Below are 21,976 nucleotides of genomic sequence, written 5' to 3'. Positions count from 1 at the left end.
AGAAGCATCAGGTCTTGGGTATAAAAAAGCTTATTCAATTCAACTTCCTCCATAAGTTATACTTAAGATTTTTCTTGTCTTTTCATTTATATTTTATATATATATATATTTTAATGAACCAATCTAATTAGAATAGTTCTATATTGCTTAACCATCCATCCGTAAGTACTATCACACATAAACACAATTTAAATTCATTGCCTTATAATAAAAAGAATTTATTTATATACATTCATTTATTTATTATAAATTTATCAGATCATTTTTAAGAATGATAAGATTCTTCTTTTTGTCTAAAATATTTTTTTAATTAATATTTAATTAGTTTTTTTTTTTTCTCAATACAAAATAGATATATTGTCAACAAAATTCAAGTTGTAACATTATCCTTTTGTTTACATAAAAAAAAGTCATCATTGGTCATTTTAATATGATATAAAATTCTCATAGAATAGTTAAAAAAAAAAAAGAATTCAAAATACAAATTCATTGTTTTTAATCTAACTAAAAAAAAAATCTTAATTGTATTAATTTATTTTTTGCTACTTGCAATTCTATATAATTGTTTATTATACTTATTATATATATATACCCATATTTGAAATGATAGCTATTTTTAAATGAAAAAGCCATTCATATACAATAATAATATGTTTATGAATGTTTTAAATAAGGCAAAAAAAAAAGACAATTTAGAAATAATTATTTAGAGAATTGAAACTACATAAAAAAAAAGTATAGATAGTTAAAAAAGTATTAAAATAAGACATTAAAAAAAATAAAGTTAGGAGAATATGTTATAAAAAAAAAAAAGTTTTATAGGAATCTTTAATTTTTCTTATTCGTTTTTTTTTTTTTAAATTTATTATAAAATTAGAATTGAAGATCTGCTTTTGTTTTCTATGACAATATCATTAAAAATATCATTGTAAATACCAAAATGTTTTTGTCTTCTAAATGAAGAAAGGCATTTAAAAAATTTATTTAATAAAGAAAAAAACTTTTATCAAATCATTTTATTATTTTGTTTTTATTTTTTTTTTCCTAAATTTTACATAAACAAACTATGATATTTTTTTTTAATTTAATTTTTTTACTAACATTATCCAATTTTTTTTATACTATATATTTATGTTATCTTACTGATTTGTATAAATACATTTATAAAATATGCCATAACCAGTCCTTTTAATAATTGTTATTTAAATGAAAATTTCTAGGATAAATAATTAAGTATGTTTACATAACTAATATTATAAGAAGATTTTATTTCTTTTTGACAAAATTTTGCCTATTTTATAGTTTAGAAATGATTTGATGTTTATGTAAATATTTAGATTGTTTAATATTTTTTCATGTACTTTTGTTTTTAGTTGATAATGGTAAGAATAAGTTAAGGATACTCTTTATATTAAAAATAAAGTATAATAAAATATTCTTTTTTTTTAATGATTCTTTTTATTCTTAACTTAAAAATTTTGTCAATTTTAATATTATTTTAGTAATATTTTTTTTAAAAATTATATATCTATTTTTGTAATTTTATAAATGATATATTTCTTATTTGTTTGATTCCTACTAGTATATTTATTAACTATTTATTTATTTATTTTTTTTGTCTAAAAGAATAAGCTCCCATCATTGAATAATTATAAAGTATACTCAGAAACAGACTATATTTTACTCTATTTTTAGGTTAAAAAAAAGGCTTTGTCCAAAATATATATATATATTAAAATGACAAAACTTAATCTTGTTATCATACTAATTTTCTTCCATTTTCAATATATCTTTGTAGTTTTATATGATTTGATAAAAATATCATTTCAATAATGGCATATTTTTTCATCCACTCCTTGGAATAATAAAAAGATTGGTTAAAAAATTTATTAACCATGTCATTGAATTAAAAAATCTTATTACAAAAAGGGTGTAGAAAAGATGGTCTTATCTATGTTGATGAAGAAAAATAAAATTAAATATATAATTTTGTAGATTATTTTTAACTAAAAAGTATTTTACATTATTATTATAAAAGTAAGCTTGTCCTTTTAAAAATAAATTAACTTTTTATCCCGTGTTTAATTTTTATTTAAATTCATAAGTTTAATTCTTAAAATTACTTCATTCTCTAAAAAGTATATCTTATTCTTTTTTTTTTTCATCAACTTTTATATTATATTTTTGGGTTATATCTATATAAATGAAACTGATACTACTTGTTTTTAGATATACATGTAAAAATAGTGGTAAGATAATAAAACTTTTAAACATCCTTTCTTTTATAATATAAATTTCAACCTTATCTCATTTTTCTTTCATAAAGTAACTTTAAACTTTCATTTCAATACATCAAATTTTTAATATGTTAGTCATACTATAATATAATTTTAATGTTGCTATTATGGTAAATGAAGATTTATTTAAAAAAAAAACTATATATATATATTTTTTCCAAATATTTTATTCAATTAAATTCAAAAAGTTTTTGATATAAAATTTTTTGACATATTAATATTAATATCTATTTTAATAATTTATTTTACCAAATCTTTACCTTATTCAAAAAAATATATCTCTTTTTAAAAGAATCTATTTTTAATAACAAAAAATATCTATCCATTTTTGGAAAATTAAATTATCTATTCACAGCTATTAACTACACAATTCTGATTTTAAATATAATTTTTATTTTATTTATTAGCATTGAAACATTTTATATCTTTAACATTTTTAAATTGTTGTACTTTGTATTATAAAAAATAGTACTTTTCAAAATATTTAGTTTCTATTTTTATTATAAATTAATGAATTAAGATATATAATTGTTTCATGATAGTAAATAGCTGCAAGAACCTCTTCTAACTTTAAAAAATTTTTTTTATTTAATTTCTTTTAAAAAATATTTATATATTATTACCTTATTTTAAATTATTTTTATTTTATTAATATATGTATATTCTTTTTTTTTATATTTATATCATTGTTAAAAAAAATATTTTTTAACATTAAAAAAAATTTTTTTTGTAAAAATAAACTTTAAAAAAATATAGTAAAATTATTTTGCGCGTGTTTTAAGAAAACTTATCCAAATGATATAAATAATTTAAAATGGAGACTTTATTAACTATTCTGATATAACTAAAATTTACAATAAATAAACATTAAACGTCTACAGAAAAAAAAAAATAATTTTATCCTAATCTTTCTATTATATTTTAGGTTTTTCTTAAAACACAAAATATATATATATGATGAAGAAAAAATAAATCTATTTTAGCAAAACCCCTAATTTTATACTTTCAATTGTCATCAAATTTAGTAAAATATATTCCCATTAAGACATCATATTTTACTATAATATAATATGAATTTTAAATTATGTTATCAAAATAAATTTTAAAAATTTTTATTTTATATAAAAAAAAGAAAAAAAAAACGTATATGAAAATATTTAACTTTAAATATAACTTGAAATTTCAAGGATTATCATACTCAAGCATTACTTCTTATTTTAATTTCCGTTTTCTGTATCTTAACTAGAGGCAAATGTAGACTATGGCATTCTACAATTCTATAGAAGGATATTTATCACTAAAATCTTATGTTTCCTCAAAGTACACATCATTTCTTTATTATCATAAAATTTATTTTGTCATATATCTTAACTTTTAGAGTAACAAGAATTTCTTAAAAGTATTAAGTAGAGATATAAAGTAAACTATTTTTGTGATAATGAAGAGATAATGTAATATAGTTATGTAAAATCTTTTTAACTTTTAATTTTTGTTCATTTAAATTTTGATGGATAAGTTTGTGGATGTGTGTGTATGTTAAGAAAAATAAATAGTTATATATTTATGAATAAAGGAATGCCAAAGAAAATATATTTATAAAAAAAAAAATATATAAGTTAAAATGTAAAATGAGTATATTTTGATTTTTACTTTTGTCAATATGACTAAGATTAAAATAATATTAGTTTAATACTTTATATATATATTAAATATTTTTTAAAAAATATTTTGTACTTGTGTATGTATATATTTATATATTTTAGTTATACGTAAATAAAGAAAAATTATATATGATCAGTGAAATATTTTAAAATAAGTATTTTTATTTTGATTAGGCTTATAATTATTACTCATAAATAACATTATATATATATATATGATAATGTTTACATTTTATATGAAAGTGATAAGTAAAAATTATTCTTCTGATATAATTATCAATGTTATAATCTATATTAAGATCAATAGTATAAATAGATTATAAAATTTTATCAAATAATTTTTCGCCTTTTATTATTTTATACTTTTAAACATTTAAATTCTGGTTAAATTTATTATATAACGACTAATAAATTTTAAGGTAGAAAAGATTTATAAAATTAAAAATTTTTTACCAAATATTTATAATTAAATTTATTATCTATTTTGTTAATATCTAAATTGATAATTATGTTTTATTTATTTTATTTTTCTTAAATGATTAGATTGTCAATGTAAATAATAATATTCTCCAATCTTTCTTTCCTCTTTAAAAGTACATTAATAATATATACTATTAAAATTGCTTGAAGATGGTGATATAGAAAATTTATTAAATTACGGAAGCTTTATATCTTTAAATTATGTAAATATTTCCGTAGATATTTAATATAAAATATATTAGTTTTTAGATAGTTTTTTTTATATAAAATAGTATAATCATTTTTATATTTTATAATACGCCATATAATTTTTAAAAATTTTATTTTTGTTAGTTAATAATTTTGATGATATTTATATTTATTGAATATTTATAACTTAAAAAATATTATTATATAATAAATTTGATGCCTTTCTTTAAAAAATTATTTTAATAAATCGTAAAATACAAAGATTATAGTTAATATTTATATAATTATATTATAAAAACTAATTTAAGAATTGATACAATCACTCTCTTTTATATATTATATAAAGGTACTTCAAACAACTTTTGTCTTTTGGTCACTCCTTTATATATATATATATATTTGTATAATCTAAATATATTTGTTTCACCTAATAAATAAACTTGAAATGAAAGTTTTATTTAATACTATTTGTACTATTTGTAATTACATTTTCATCTAAAGTTTTTTTTTTTTTCTTAACAAAAATTTGTAAATTTATCTTAATTATTTCTCTAAAATATAATTTATATTTATATATTGTAAATAAATTTTTAACACTTTTAATATATTTATAACATAAAGATAATTTGAAAAATGTTTAATTTCTTATAATAAATCACAATAATAATCTCATTCTTTTTATATTTTCCTCATAATAAAATAAATATCAATTTTTTTTTAGAAACAAAATAACAAATATTAAATATTTCATATGACTATTCAGAGTTTTTTTTATGATACATTGGTATTATTTTTTAAAACAAACTTTACTTTCAACATTTCATTAATTATCTATGATTGATAAATAAGTTAAGATCAAAAAGAATATTAATAAAAGTTGTCAAATGTAAAGAATACTACTATTCTAAAGTTTAGTGTACAAATTTATTCTAAAATTAATCAACAATATACATTATAAGCTTCTTCACATTTTTACCCCTGTCAATATATAATCATATTTTTCTCCTAATATTTTTAATATCTTTATTTTTTTTTCACATTAAATTGTTTTTATTTACATGAATATTTTTTCCTTTATTTAAAATATTTGAGTTAAAATAAAAGGAAAAAAAATGATCTTGTGTTATTTATTGTTAAAAATAAATGTCTAAAAATTATTTTTAATTTTTTTTCCAAACTATTGTTTTCATCTATTTAATTGCTTTTAATTAACAGATGGTAAAATTTAAGAAGACTTACTTAAAATTTTTTTACACTATCAACAACATTTTTATCCTTCTTCTTCTTATAATTTTTTTTTTTGTTATAAATTTTTTATATTCTTTAATTTACAAAAAAATGAATTTATACTTTGATTTTTTTTTTATTTATTTTATAAACTTTCCTGAAACATAACCTCTTAAAATAAACTCTATAAAGTAAAAGCTTGTCATTTTTCGTTATTTGTGAAGTATGACATTTAAAATCTCCAAAAATGATGGAAATGTCATTTTTGAGTAACGTACAATATTATTTGTGTTGACTTTCTACAATTTCCTTCCTTTTACAATATGATTTTATCTTTTATTGTTATTATAAGATTTTCTCTTGATAGTAAAAGTATTATTTTCTTTAGATTTTTTAATATTTAATATGTCATTTCTTATACTTATTTACCATAGATATCTTAAAATTTTAAAAGATAACCATACTTGTTGATTGAAATGAACATCAAAATCCATAATAAAACAAGTCAAAGATTGTTCTTTTTTCAATGGATCAAAGAAAATTTGCATTTTAAAGTACGATTTTATTGTTATTTTAGATATAGAAATAAAGCTGTTATCATATATATATATATATATATATTAAATGTTCTGTTTATATAAAAGTCCAGTTAAAATTTAGGCAGATGTATATCTAGAAATATATAATAAAGAGGTAAAAAGATTAACTTTTAATAATAATCATAGCTTTATTTTGATTGATTATTATTAAAGATAACACATAGTATTTTTAAAATTAGCATACATTTTACTACATCTCTAAATTTTTATTGTAATTATAAAATTTAAATTTTAACTTTATATAAATTATCTCATAATACTCTACGTAATCATTTTCAAGATGTACTTAAATATTTATCATTAAACAGGATACACACTTATTTAACCCCGTATAATATTCTTACAATTAAGTTAAATTATATATTAAAAATTATTTTTACTTTTCAATTAAAACTTTTTTTTTTAACAATATTGTTTTGTGGCTACTCTTTAATTTTATGTTATTTTTATTTATTGAAAGAAAATTTAATATATGTTTTTTTCCTATAAACATAAAATCTTAAATTAGTAGTATTAATTATATTTTCAAAAGACATAATTGGCTAATAAATAATGACAATAGAATTTAATAATATTTGCCTTTTTTTCAAAATCTCTATTACATGGTTCTTAAATTCTCTTATTTTTTATCATTTTTATTTTCACAATAATCAACTATTTATTATTGTTAAAATATCTTTCTTTACCATATAAATATTATAGTATTTTATTTTTTTACATTTAAATATATATATATTTTAATGGTATAGGTTTAACTTTTCTACTATTCTGTTACAATTAGTAAATTTAATCTTCCATATTTTAACAAATTGAAAGACTAATTAGAAATTTTTTTACCATTTCTTTTTATTATCTTTTTAGAAGTAGAACAATAATAAAATTTTATTTTATAATCTTTTTTTTTATAATTTTAGCTTTATTTATTCCTTTTTATATTTAAACATTTATCATATAAAAAATTAGAAACAAATAAACATATTATTTTATATCATAATTGTCTATTTACTATTTCTTTTCTATGTATTTCTAAAAAAAAAAAATTCAACTGTCACCGGAGATTACTACTAAAATAATAATTTTAGTAAAAAAATTATTGATACTATATATTGACTGTAAAAGATTCTTTTATTATCATAAGCTTTAACTTTATTTATGTTATTTTTTAATATCTATAAATTTTTATTTCCCTTTATTGATAAATTTCTTGTTATGTATATAATTAAATATAAATATTTAAGTTAGCCTATCCTGATGACTTATTTTTTACTTTTATTATTTTTTTTATAAATTATATGATAAAATTTATTTAACATAATATAAAATTAAATAATTAATTATGGATTAGGTTAATATATTTTTCTTATTATTATTTTTTTTAAAACACTAATATTAATAACGGTACCCCATTTGTTTTTATCGTGACGTTACAAAAAAAAAATTGTTCATATTTTTCCAAAAAAAAAGTACCAATTTTTCTTTTATTTTAGGATGACAGTAGATGGTGTGGAGCGTGTTAAAGTGGCTATAAGAACAAGGCCATTAAATAAAAGAGGTATGAAAAAAATTTTTTTTATTTTTATATAATTAATAAAAAATATATATTTATTTATTTTTTTTTTTTTTAGAAATTGATCTTGGAACAAAATGTTGTGTTAGTTTTTCAAGTACATCTCAGGTAATATTATCTCAATCATTGGATGAAGGAAAATCACCAAAAGTATTTACTTTTGATCATTGCTTTAATTCTACAGATCCTCACTCTACTACATTTATAAGTCAGGAGGATGTTTTTGAAAATCTTGGCAAAGATGTTGTTGATAATGCTTTTTCTGGTTACAATGCATGTATATTTGCCTATGGTCAAACAGGATCGGGTAAAAGTTATACCATGATGGGTACATCAACAAATCCAGGAATAATACCAAGATTATGTAATAATATTTTTGAAAGAATAAATATTGAAAATATAGATGATGTTAATTGTAAAGTTGAAGTATCATATATGGAAATTTATAATGAAAAAGTTAGAGATTTATTAGATCCAAAAAATTCAACTAAAAGACCTCTTAAAGTACGAGAACATAAAATTCTTGGTCCTACTGTTGATGGGTTAAGTGTTCTTGCAGTAAGCTCTTTTGAACAAATAAATCAATTAATTGATGAGGGTAACAAAAGTCGTACAGTTGCTGCTACTAATATGAATGCTCAAAGTAGTAGATCCCATGCTGTTTTTACAATACGTTTAACTCAAACAGTAAAACAATTGGAAAAAAATTTTAGTGGAGAAAAAGTTGCTAAAATATCATTAGTTGATTTAGCAGGTAGTGAAAGAGCTCAAAAAACGGGTGCTGTTGGAAAAAGATTAGAAGAAGGTGGAAATATTAATAAAAGTTTAACAACACTAGGAATGGTAATAAGTGCTTTAGCTGAAAAAAGTGGTAAAAAAGACAAATTTGTTCCATATAGAGATTCTGTTTTAACATGGTTACTAAAAGATAATTTAGGTGGTAATAGTAAAACTATAATGATAGCAACAATATCACCATCAAGTGATAATTATGATGAAACTTTATCTACTTTAAGGTATGCTGATAGAGCCAAATCAATTGAAAATCATGCTGTTATTAATGAAGATCCAAATGCCAAAATTATTCGTGAGTTACGTGAAGAAGTTGAAAATCTTCGTCAACAAATTTCTCAAACAATGGAACAAAAAACTGAAACACAAGAATTGCGAGAACGTTTAGCTGAATCAGAAAGACTTGTAAGTCAAATGAATAAGTCATGGGAAGAAAGATTAAAAGAAACTGATATTATTTATGCTGAAAGACAAAAAGATCTTGCCGAAATAGGAATTGCACTAACTGGGAGTGGTATTAAAGTTGAAAAAGATCGTTTTTATTTGGTAAATTTAAATGCCGACCCAGCTATGAATGAACTTTTGGTATATTATATTAATCAGATGGCTTATGTTGGTTGTTCTGAGTCATCAGAAAATGGTATTAAAAATGATTTTGTACTTCAGGGACTTGGTGTTCAACCTTATCATGCAAAATTAGAAGTTTGTGATGATGAGGGAATAGGCCAACAAAAACTTTTTATTGAACCTCTTCATGAAAATGCTCGTATTTATGTTAATGGAAGAGTAATTAATCAAAGAACACTTCTTAGAAATGGATATAGATTATTGATTGGTAATAATCATTTTTTTAAGGTAAATTGTCCAAAAGATAATAATTCTGGTTTGACTGCTACAAATCCAATGATTGCTTCAATAATGGAAGAAAGTTTCTTTGATTATGACAAAGCTTGGAATGAAGTTAATACTTCTGAGTTAAGTTGTAATAGTGGAATTGAGGCTGTTGATGATTACATTGAACATTTAACATTAAAGCATCATGAAGATAAACAAGCTGCTTTAGAAAAACAATATGAAGAATTTGAAAGATATATTCACACATTATCTACTAGTATTACAGCTCCATCTACTCCAATGACACCAGGTAATGGATTTATCTTGACTTCTCCAATTGCTGGAACACCATCTTGTGCTTTACCTTCTGTTTCTTTTCCATCAAATCCTAAAGTTGCTGATAAAACTAAATTTTTTAAATGGGCTCAAAAAAGAGAGGAATTATTTAAAGAGTCATTAGAAAAATTAAAGAAAGAAATTATGCGTGCTCATGCTTTGGTTCGTGAAGCAAATATGATTTCTGAAGAAGTTAATGGAAAAAGACGTGGACTAATAAGATATGATGTAACATTACAAATTCCAGCAGCTAATTTAAGACCATCTAAGATAAAAGTAGGAAATTCTGTTTGCGAACCGGTGATTGTTGTAAAACGCGATGGAATGTCAGGATATCAACTTTGGTCATTAGAACAATTAGAAAATAAACTTGTAGATATGAGAGAAGTGTATAATGAAAGATTTAATATGAATATAGATAGTAGTGTATCTAGTGACACATCAACACCTAGTAGTGATGAAGCCATAGAAAGTGATGTAGATTGTTTTGAAGAAATCCATAATATAGAAGAACTTCAAAGAAATTATGTATTTGATAGTCAGGAAAAACATTCATTAATAGGTGTAGCAAATGTATTTTTAGAAGTATTATTTCATGAAATGAAGTTAAATTATAAAGTTCCTATTATTTCTCAACAAGGAGAGGTTTGTGGAAAATTGCATATAGAAGTTTATCGTTTACCAGATCATTATTGTAATAAAATGATTGACTCAATGAGTGAATCCACTGATTCATCAGAATCTGTTGATAGCGGAAATTGGCGTGTTCATGGTTGTGGTGATAATAATACTTTTATTGGTAAAACTATAACATGTAGGGTTAGAATAAAGAAAGCATCCAATTTGCCTATAGCTTTGTCTAATTTTGTATTTTGTCAGTATTCTTTTTTTAATATTTCTGAAATGTTAGTTGTTGCTCCGAAATATAATCCTAATGTTATTGGCAGTAATGGAAATTTTGAATTTGAACATGAAAAAGACTTCCAAGTTGTTGTTAATGAAGAATTTTTAGAATACATTCAGGAAGATGCTTTATCAATTGAAGTTTGGGGTCATCGAAGTTCTGGTTTTGGACCTGATACAACAATAAACAATGACGAAGAATTTGATTTGGTGCAGAAACAAAAAAGTTTACAAGAACGTTGGATTGAAGTTACAAGAAGATTAGAACTTTCTTTAAGTATTAAAGAATTAAATGATAATGGTGAATATAAAAATGTTGAAGTTTCCACAAATAATGATGTTGGTTGTGGTGGTATTTATCAATTAAAACAAGGTCAACAAAGAAGAATAGATGTTTCTGTTAGTGAACGTAATGACCATGGAAATCTTCCGTTGATGTTATTTGAGATTACTTCTGTCAGTATTGGTAGTATTTTTACTACGAATTGTGATAAAAATGAAAACTTTGATAGTTACCAGGAAGAAGATTTAGATATGATAAAAGATTTATGGGCAACAGCATTAAAAGAAAGACATAAATATTTATCAAAACAAATATCAATGATAAATGAAAAAGGTTCAAAAAAGACAGGAAAAGATACAGAACGTGAGAGGTCTTTAATAACTCAATGGATGATATTAACAGAAGAAAGAAATGCAGTTTCTGTTCCAGCAACTAATTCTTTTATTCCAGGAGCACCATCAGATTTATTAGTACCACAAGGATGTGAAAAACACGTTCCAGTAATATTTTTAAATATTGATACTGAAGAAATGAATGCTTTTAATGATTACTCATCAAACCATGATCATAATAATCCAACAAAAATAATAGGTTTATCATCTCAATTACCAAAAGAAAATTTTATGACTATGCTTCAATTACATATTATTGAAAGAAATGTTGCTGATATGAAAGTTTCATGTCCATGGGATAGTTCAATTCATGGTGAACCTTGTTTAAATCGTGTTTCCAATTCTAATGAAAGAATTTATGGAATTGTTAAAGTATCAGTTAGAATTTCTCAACCAGTTCCTATGGAAATTATATTAAGAAAAAGAATTTGTATGAGTATTTATAAAAAACCTAGTCTTACAGAAATGTTAATTAAAAAAATTGTTAGAAGTGAAAATGTTTATTGTACCAAAGTATTATATGATGTTGTGGCACAGATACCAAAAAGTTCTTTAGAAATGGAAAATCGAGAATCTCTTGCTTTGTTGGCTGCCTCTACTGGTGATGATGATTTTAACAAAACTAAATTATCTAATGGACTTTTGTATAACTCATCAAATGAAGAAGAAATAATATCTCTTGAAAAACAAATGAAATATATTGAAACATATACAAAAACAATTCAAGATGTTGAGTGTATGCTAAAATTAGACAGATTAAGGCAAGAAGCTGCAATGTTTAATATGATACCAAGAAATGAAAGAGCTCAAAGATTAAATTTTGGTAATCCTTCAAATAGTTTCAGAATGAAACGTACTATTAGTTTACCAAATTCAATTAGTAATTCAGTATGTTTTTAAAATTATTTTTTTTCTAAGATATTTTTTAGCTTCCACCAATTGTTTCAAAACACTCAGCAAATGGAATAAGTGATATCTTAGAATCATCTTTTTCTGATCGTTTAAACATGGATTCATCAATGGTATCTTCTTCTGGTGTCTCATCAATGTGTAAGTTTTTTTTTTATCTTTTAACAAATGAAATATAAAGTTTTAATGAAATTTTTTTTCCTTAAAATAAAGCTAATCTATCAAACCTTAGCCTTAAATGTTTCCTTTGCTTTTTTGGGAGGATAAAAAATATCTATCTTAATGTCATAAATTTCTAAGTTTTATTTTTATCTAATAAAAGAAACTCTCAACCAATTATTCAAATTTTATATATCTATCATGAATTATCAAACAATTTTTTATTTTTATTTTCAGCTCGCCCAACTTTTCTTAATTTAAAGAGTACTATAAGCAATAACCATCACAAACGTATGTGTTAACATATTGCTTCTTTTTTTTTTGATATAGTAATTTTTTTTATGATCTAAATATGTTTGTAGTGTTTTTTTATTTGTACAAATTTCTATTGTAAAATTGTGTACTATTTACATTTCATTTCTAATAACTTTTTTTTTTAGTTAGTTCACTTGTATCACCAATTATGGAGTTAAACTCTAAACTTCATGGAATAGATGAAGAAGAAAAAATTCTTGAGGTAAGATATTAGTAACTGTTTTTGTAAAATAAGTTGTATAAAAATTTAATATATAAACCCTACTTTATACTATCTAAATTTTCTATCACCATTTTCATAAAGTTTACAGCAAAAGTTTAATTAATTGATGTCCTTCAGTATTCAAATATATTAAGTGAAGACAACTACACATCTACAGTCGCTACAAATATTGATATTATTAATGGAAATGAACCTGTATCAAAGTTTTCAATTTTAAATAGCCATGATAATCTTACAAGAACAAATAAATTATTTAAAGATGATTGTATAAGAAACAATAACAAAAACTTTCTGAATGGAGGATTTTCATAAAATTATATGTATAATATGTCTATTTATTTCAATCAAGTGACTGTATAAAAAAAGGATTCATCATAATAATAAGAATAAATAAATAAAAAATTTTGTCAAATAATAGATTAGTAATTAATAATATAGAATCTCATTTATAAAGCTATTTTTTTTTTAATTGTAAAGAAATTTATATTTAAATACTTAAAGATATATATATATATATTATTTTACCGATGATGTACATATAAAAATATTTTAATAAATAAAATATTTTAAATAAATAATCATGTGAAATGGATAACTATTATTTGAACATTGATATATTATTGTTATTATAAAGAAACTGTTGAAGTAAGCAGTTAGTTTATAAATAATATATATATATATATATAATATATATATACTTTAAAATGATTATATTTTATGTGTAAATATTTTATTGCCAATAAAAAAAAGTAAAAGTGTAACTTTTCAATATTATAAATATTCATTTTAAGCAAATTTCGATTTATTTTTTTGACATTTTAATTTTAGTATTCAATAATATAAAATATCTATAAATAATGTTGGTTAAGTTTTTTTAATATTCTTAAAAATATAGAAAAAAAAATTATTTAATTTTATTTAGAACAAAAAAAAAGAAAAAAAAGAAGTTTATATGTTTTATATAAGTTTAAATATTTTTTTTTATCTAATATTCTTTATTCATCCCTAACAATTTTAGTTATTTAAAATTAAACTACAAATATTGAATAAATGTTTTGCAACAAAAGTATACATTCTTATTAAAATGCACATCTTTAAAAAAAAAATTTTTTTTTTTTTTTTTAGTAAAATAATGATGAATAATCAATAAATTTTAGGGTAAACAATTTTAAAGTGCATGTATATTTTAATTGTCATATCAGTTTTGCTTTTCTCTTTTTATTTTGAATTTACCATTTTTTTTTTTTACAAAAATCTCTGATTGAAACAATAAGATAAAAGATAAAAATTATTTTATTATTGAAATTAAAAGAGAGATAGAGTGAGAGGCAGAAATTACACTTTATATTTTTATTTTATTATTATTATTATTATTATTATTATTATAAGTTCCTGCTATCTTTTCCTATTGTTATGTATAATTATATGTATACATATCTACAAACTATGTTTACACTTTTATAATATATCATCTGAAAAACATTTTTCTAAGAAACGTTTGTATATTTTATACTTTTATTTTTTAAAATACATTTTTTAATGGTATTATTTATATTTTTTAGTTACCATGGCAAGCAATAGTAGTCAAAATGTTCATACAACTATTACAAATGAAGAGGAGAGTAATGAGGAGACTAATGTTATTGAAAATAATAGTGAAAATATATCTACTTCTAATAATGTAACTACTTCAAGAGCCAATAGTTCAGAAGTTTCTATAGGAACTAGGCAATTAGAAGGTGGACTTTGTGAAATGTGTGAAACACCGATTGATATTCTAGGACTTCATAGTATTCCATTACTACAAAAGTCTAATAGAAGAAGAGATTTTCTTATAATTCCAAATAGTATTCCAAGAAGATTTTTTAATTTAATGGTTATACCTGAAAGGTATTTTTTATTGATTAATATTTATAATAAACAAAATAAAATTTTTTTTTTTTCAGAATACTTTCAAATGAAGATGAGATAAACAAAGAAAAAGAGGAATTATTAAAATTTAATAAATTACATGAAAGTGCAAAAAAGAAAAATATAATACAAAAAAGATGTAAAGAAAATGTTCTTGATGTTATAAATAATATCGGAAATGAAATATCTAATTTAGAAGAAAAGCTGACGTCTCAATTAAATATCAAAGAGCAAAAAGATTCAAATGAATAAAAATGTGCATAATATATAATTTAAAAGTATGTTTTAATCATTTTTTGATAGAAAGAGAAGATATCATTATTACATATATTTTGAACAAAACAATTATTCTAAAAGACACTTCACAAATAATTTCAAATCAAAATGGTGACTCATGAAGAATAAAGATAGAGGGAACAATTATTGATATTAAAGTGATATAGTTTGCAGGGAAGTAAGTGTTCCGCAGAATGTATATTTTTAATTCTTCACTATAATTTTTTTTGGTGATGTTACACCATTATATTAACATTTATTTATAAAATACCCTTCACTTGAAAAGTCATTCCAACAAAATACAAACACTTTTACATATACTTTAACGTATTTTTAATTATATTCTATATTAACATATTTATTATTGTATTTAGTGACGTTAATCGTAAAGTTTTTTTTTTTTTTTTTTTTCTTTCTTATGAACTGCTGATATATTATATATTTTTAAATACTAATGATAGCATAAAAATAATATCTATTAATAATATTTATATATAAATATTTAATATTGTATTGAAGATAAAAATCTGTTTATCTAAATTGTCTTCATATCTTCTATCAATGATTTTTTTTTTCGTATAACAAAAGCATATAATATAATATGAATGCCTTTCCATAAAGTAAAATCAACAAAAAATTTCCCAAACAAACAATATTATATAATACTTATCAGTCTACAAAAATCATAGGCACATCCCCTAATATATATTTTCTAGAATATTTTTAATTGTCAAATGATGTATTTAGGTTTTTAAAAACAGTATCTTATTCTTAGAATTATAATATTGCTCACATTAATTTATTAATAAATATAATCTCATAAATGTAGTTTTTAAATTTTTTATCACTGCCTTTGAAAAAATATATATAATGTTTCGTGTCTTTTTAACTTAACTCAATACATATATATTTAAATTGATCGTTAAAGATATAGTAGTAGTTATATTTTGAAATATATTGCAAGAGAATACCAATAAGGAATTTAATTTTGTATTTTTTATTTCTCTCTATATTACTTTTTACATTCGATTTAATTACTTTTTTTTGTATTTATTTGTCGAATGATAACATTTTATTCAATAAAAAGACTTTTTTTTCCACATTTTTAAATCTTTTTGAAAAATTTTTTTAGAGAACATGAGTAGTTCCGTTAATTCTAATTCTAATCAAATTATTAATAATGGAGAAGACAATCAACGTATGGTGATTGATCAACAAACACAAGATAATATTAATGCTCAATCAAATCAAGCACATAGACATGTGATTTATCAAGACAATTTATCAAATGTTTTAGAATTTAATAATAATGAAATTAATGGAGATTTAGAAACTTCTATTGATTTATCTGATTATGCTAAATATGTTCCTGAAGATGGAAGCAATCAGTTGTCTATTAATAATATAAATCATATGCCACCTAATAGTGATATTACTTTTGTTGAAATACCAACAGAAACTGATATAGTTCCGGTATCTTCTGATGGTAATGAAGTACCATCTGACATTAATTCTGTTATCAATTATAATGCTGAATTAATAAATATTAATTCTAATAATCGTACGGAATCCTTTGATGAACTTACTCCAGAGATGCTTGATGAAGTCAGAGAAGAATACCGAATACGTTGTAACATATCCGAAAGTTCTTCTTCTTTGGTTGAGATAAGTGATGAAAACATATCTGTTCATTCTAAATTATCAGATGACAATGGAATAGATAATATTGAAAAAATAACAACGTAAGTACATTATTTAGTTTTCTATTTTTTTTTATATTTTTTTTTGTTTAAGATATGCCATAATTGAAACTAAAAAAGTGGAAAATAAAGAAGAAAAAAATAATGTTATTCTAACATCTACTTCAGATAAAAGTATAATGAACAATGATATTGTGGTTATTGATAAGCTTTCACAATTAGAATTAAATGATGATAATGAGTCAACAATATTATTAGAAAATCACTCTAAAAATAATTTAAATAATGAAAATGATCACAAAAATATGGAAAAAATAGATGATAAAAATTTTAGTCTCGTTAGAAAGACAATTCTTTTTCTACCAAAAATTGATAAAACAAAATTAAGAGGAAATGAAAAACAAGATGATAACAATAAAACTACTGCTAAATGTAACAATTCATTAGAAGAATGCGAAAATTCAAGCACATGTACATGTTGTACGATTCTGTAATTTATTTTAATTTATCCACTAATATTTTTTATTTTATTTTCTATAACATATTTAAAATTACATATTTATCAAAATCAAAGAAGTCTAACTTAATATATTTATTTATTCTCTTAAATTTTTTTTTTTTAAATTTTTATCATTATTTTATTTCTACATTATTATGCATCATGACAATAAAGAAGATTGTTTGGTTCTTTAAATCAATTATATGTAATTAATAAAGAAAGAAGTTTATCAAATATATGAATTACTTGGTTAAAAACATTGATAGAATCAATTTATCTAAAACTTAAGGTGTTTACAAAAAAATAATGAATTATTTTACAATAACAATCTAAATTAATGTATTATTTTGCATTTAAATATTATATTAAATTTTAAAAAAAAAAATTAATTTTAATATTTTTATAACTTAAATAAAATTTTTGTACTTTGAGAAAATGAAAAATTTATTCATTTACTGATAAAAATTTTTTTTTGTTACGTTTTTAAAGAATTTGTATTTCTTATCACGGTAACAATTAACTTTTTGATAAAGTATATATTATTATTTTTATAATTTCTTAATTTTGTAAAAAAAAATGTTTTAATAAATGGCTTCTTTCTATAAAACTAAAACATGTTTAAATTGTCACATGATAAGAAAATTCTATTTATTCTTATTATATTGTTAAAAATGAAATAAAAATGGTTTAAAGATGGTGTTAATTATTTTGCCCTAAATTTTTTTTTTATATATTCTTGTTATATGAAAAAAATTTTTTATTAAAATAAATGACAAATTTTAAAATCTTTTTTCAATTTTTTTGTTAAAAATATTCTCGTGTGTCAGAGTTTGTTTATATAAGACGTAACGAAGTCATTCTCAAAAATTAGTAAACATCATATTCTTTATATTAATAAAATACTTTTTATTAAAAAAATAATAAATTTAACAACTATAGTTTATTGTATTTAAACAAAGAAATAAACAAAAAAATATATATTGTTTTTGTAAACTATATTTTTTTTATTACATATAATGTTCATAATAAAAAAATTAAATTATTTACATATCCTTTTTTTTCATGAATAATGCCTTTTAACAATGAATTAATTATATTTTTTTTATCTTTAGTATTAATAAAAAGAGAACAATATTTATTGATGTATAATAAAATATACAAAAATTTTGTTTTATCGTTTAGTCTTTGAACATTACTAGTAAATATAATCATATCATCAATTTTAATCACATTTTTATTTGGGCTAGAAAAAAAATTTTTTACTTTAACTATATGATATTTTATCTTTATATAATATAAAATGATAAAAAAAAAATTATTTTTTATCTATTTTCTAAAGTTTATTTGTTTTCAATTACAAAATATCAAAAATAAATATTTATCTATACTTTTTTTTTAAATACCATTCTTAAAGAAAAAAAAATTTAGTTTTTTATTTTTTCGATTACAAAAAAATAAAAAAAAAAATCGTTAATCTGGTTAAATATTATAAAATTACAATCAATGAAATATGCAAAAAAATAACTTTGAATGAAATTAAAAAAAAATCATTTTATAAAAAAATAACTTTATTTTGATTTTAAAATTCTCTCCTATCTTACAATCTTCAAATTTCCTTTCAGTTAATTAAAAATTTTTATAATTCTTTCATCAATTATTTTGTATGCTTTTTAATATTTTTTTTCTTTTTGATTTTATATAGTGCATCTTTTAATATTTATTATTGAAGATTTTATAACACTTAACGATAAAGTATTTATTTAAAAAGTTATTAATCAAACTATAATTGTTAAATAACATACATACAACAACAATTTTTGTTATACATCATACTTGGAAATATCCCAATTAATTATATAATATTTTTGTCATTAAAAAATAACAATTAGAAATGGTAATTTTTTTGTTAATAAATATATCATAAAAATGTAACTATTACTTGTTCAAGAGATAAATTTTTTTTTTCTTAAAAAATTTTTCTATACACATTTATCATTAAAAATTAACTTATTCATGAAATATTTGTTTAAGATTTATGTGTTTTATTTTTAGATGTAGTGGTAATTGACTATAGATTTTTTTTTAATTTGCAAAAATTTTATATGTTTATATGTAATTTAATATGTTAAAGTATTTACTTAATAAAAAAACATGAAGCATTTTAAAATATATTTTTAAAAAACAAAAAAAAATTCATTTAAACTAAACATGATAAATGAATATTCTTTATCTAGTGTTAAAGAAAATTATAAAATATGCAAATTTTGTGGAAAAAAATGTTTGATAAATAATGATAAAAAAAATTTTGAAAATCATATTTGTGATTTTCGTTATTTTTATTCTGATGTATATCCAATATGGATTAATGAATGTCATGGTATTAAGCAGGTAAGTTTTAAAAAAAAAGTATTTTCTTAGAATTTTAAGTTAATGATAAATCAAAGCTTTTTGAGAAAATTTTTTTGGATTATTCTCTTAATTTTTTGTGTTGGTGGAACATTTTTAGCAGTGGCATTTGTTATTAAAGATTATAAAAAAGGTGAAACGATAACTTTTACATCTTTAAAAATTGTACAATCATTAGAATTACCTGCTTTAACAATTTGTCCTGATGTTCATAATATTTTAAACACCAATGGTATTTATAATGAAGTACAGTCATTTTATCCTAATGTCACAATTAATGAAGTAAAAGATCTTATACAATATTTTTTAGCTGGTAATGGTTATATAAAAATGAAAAGAATTAAATATTCACCAAGAAATTATATTGAACACATTGGAATGTTATATAATGAATGGTCTAAAAATTATACAAATTATGACTTTTATTTTCATGTTCAAAATAAATATGGTTTTAAATGTGAAGAAATTTTTGTAAAGTGTATTTATAATAAAAAAACTGTAAATTGTTGTAAAGATATTTTTAAACCAATACCTGTTTTGGGTAGAGGTATATGTTATCAAAATATTAAAGGATTGAAACAGGAAGATGAGGATGAATTGGGAAAACTTATTTTAAAAATTAAAGCTCCATTTATAAATAAAACAAATAATTTAAAAAATAAACAAACACAATTAATTGCTTTTGTTGATTCTAATTTTGATCTTTTAACAAGTGGGCATCCTCTTTATATATTACCAAATGTTTATAATATTTTATATATTAAGGCTAAAAAAATTAAACTTATTGAAAAAAATGAAAATTGTCTTAATAAGGTAATATAAATTAATTAAATATTAATTATAAAATATTTTTAGATTGAGGGTAATAATAATATTTGTTTTGTAAGAAATTTTCTCAATTCAAGAGTTATTGAAACTCATCATTGTATTTTTTCTTATCTAAAACATCTTTATCTTGGTGAAAATTATCCCATTTGTAATTTATCAACAATAATTTCTTTATATAATCGTAAATTGTTTAATAAAAAATTAAAATTTAAGCCAAAAGTTAAATGTTTACCAGGTTGTTATAGATGGCAATATTTTACAACACTTTTAACAGGAAATGATTTAACTCATTTTTCTGGTTATCATTTTAACCTTGAAATGTCTTTTATGAATTTACAAGTAAGAAAATATTATAATTATAAAGATTTGTATTTCTTTTTTTTTTAGTATGAACAAATTATAGAAAGTTATACCACAAGTATTCCAGCTTTCATAGCTGAAATAGGAGGACAATTTGGTTTCTTTCTAGGAATTTCTGTTATTACATTACTTCAAATAATAATTTATTTATATAATAAATTTATAATGTTAATAAATGTTAATAACTCTGACAATATACATGATTAACTTATAATTTTAAATATTTTTAAAATTTTAATATTAAACAATTACATAAAATATTCTCATTGACAATTTTTTTTTATAATCTGCTTTAAATATTTTGCTTATTTATTTTTAAAATAAAATATTATAATATATTTATTTAGTTTATTTTGACAAAGAATGTGTTAAAAAAAAGTATTTTTATAAAATCATATAATGTCATTGTTAAGAAAATTTAAAATAAAGTTTATAATATTTTTTATTTAATAAATTATGAGAAAAAAAATTTGTTAAAAACACATAAAACATTCTAATGACATAATTAAAATTAAAAAAAATAGCTAGATAAATATAAATAATTGAAATAATATTTAATTTCTTTTATATTTTTTAATGTTCAAAAATTAAGCTTTTTAAAATTTAATCTATCCTGAAATGACAATAATGATAATGATAAGTAATGTATTTGCTTAATAATCTTTTTCTTTTTTGATTTAATAAATATTAGAAGATTTAAGATATTAATTAAAAACAATTTTATTACTAAAGATATATGAAATAGAAAACTATTAAAAAATATATACGTTAAATATATTAATATATAATTTTTTTAGAAACAATAATTAATGTAAAGTTAATTATTATAA

The 21,976-nt window shown here is 20.2% G+C and overlaps 2 protein-coding genes across 2 annotated transcripts; both read left to right on the top strand.

Moving 5' to 3' along the window:
* Positions 1–7,941: 7,941 nt before the first annotated feature.
* Positions 7,942–17,547, top strand: SRAE_2000342300 (Kinesin-73; the record flags this gene model as incomplete). Its single annotated transcript, XM_024654614.1, has 10 exons — positions 7,942–8,005; positions 8,079–12,448; positions 12,490–12,610; positions 13,069–13,145; positions 13,284–13,431; positions 14,729–15,056; positions 15,113–15,286; positions 15,521–15,531; positions 16,486–17,095; positions 17,148–17,547. The coding sequence occupies 10 exons, from the start codon at positions 7,942–7,944 to the stop codon at positions 17,545–17,547; spliced, it is 6,303 nt and encodes a 2,100-aa protein (XP_024507968.1).
* A 2,213-nt stretch (positions 17,548–19,760) lies between these two features.
* On the top strand, positions 19,761–21,353 carry SRAE_2000342200 (Na+ channel, amiloride-sensitive family-containing protein; the record flags this gene model as incomplete). Its single annotated transcript, XM_024654613.1, has 4 exons — positions 19,761–19,940; positions 19,980–20,771; positions 20,814–21,125; positions 21,174–21,353. The coding sequence occupies 4 exons, from the start codon at positions 19,761–19,763 to the stop codon at positions 21,351–21,353; spliced, it is 1,464 nt and encodes a 487-aa protein (XP_024507967.1).
* Positions 21,354–21,976: the final 623 nt, after the last annotated feature.

Source organism: Strongyloides ratti, assembly GCF_001040885.1.
Source record: "Strongyloides ratti genome assembly S_ratti_ED321, chromosome : 2".
NCBI lineage: Eukaryota > Metazoa > Nematoda > Chromadorea > Rhabditida > Strongyloididae > Strongyloides > Strongyloides ratti.
This window is presented reverse-complemented; position numbering and strand designations above follow the sequence as displayed.